General features: G+C 64.8%; 1 protein-coding gene across 1 annotated transcript; it reads left to right on the forward strand.

The window, feature by feature from the left end:
• Positions 1-333, forward strand: DQ04_27031000 (hypothetical protein; the record flags this gene model as incomplete). The annotated part of the gene is made up of 1 exon (XM_009318358.1): positions 1-333. A coding segment is annotated over one exon (333 nt), but the record flags the coding sequence as incomplete, so codon positions are not given.
• Between the last annotated feature and the right edge of the window lie 42 nt (positions 334-375).

Genomic DNA, 375 nt, shown 5'->3' on the forward strand with positions numbered 1-375 from the left:
CCGGAGAGTGGCGACACGGTCCTCTTCCTCCCCGCCTCCGCGGGGCAGGGCAGCGGCAGCACTGAGGCGTCGCACCACGTCGGCTCGGCGTTTGTGCGGCGCATGTTGGCGCGCGTCGATTTGTTTGCGTCGCCCGCCACACTGGCGGCGCAGCGGCTCAACGCCCAGCTGCAGACGTCCATGAGGGACTGGCGCTCGGGCGTCGTCGGCACCTCCATCACGCCCGCCACCCGCAACAGTCAACAGAGGCAGCAGCAGCAGCCACAGCCACAGCCACAGCCACAACAACAAAAACATCAAAAAGAGCGCAGTGGGAATGCACCGTCTGGATGATCTGCATCGTGAGCCAAGAGAGAGAGAGAGAGAGAGAGAGAG

Source organism: Trypanosoma grayi (assembly GCF_000691245.1).
Source record: "Trypanosoma grayi strain ANR4 Tgr_2703_V1, whole genome shotgun sequence".
Lineage (NCBI taxonomy): Eukaryota > Euglenozoa > Kinetoplastea > Trypanosomatida > Trypanosomatidae > Trypanosoma > Trypanosoma grayi.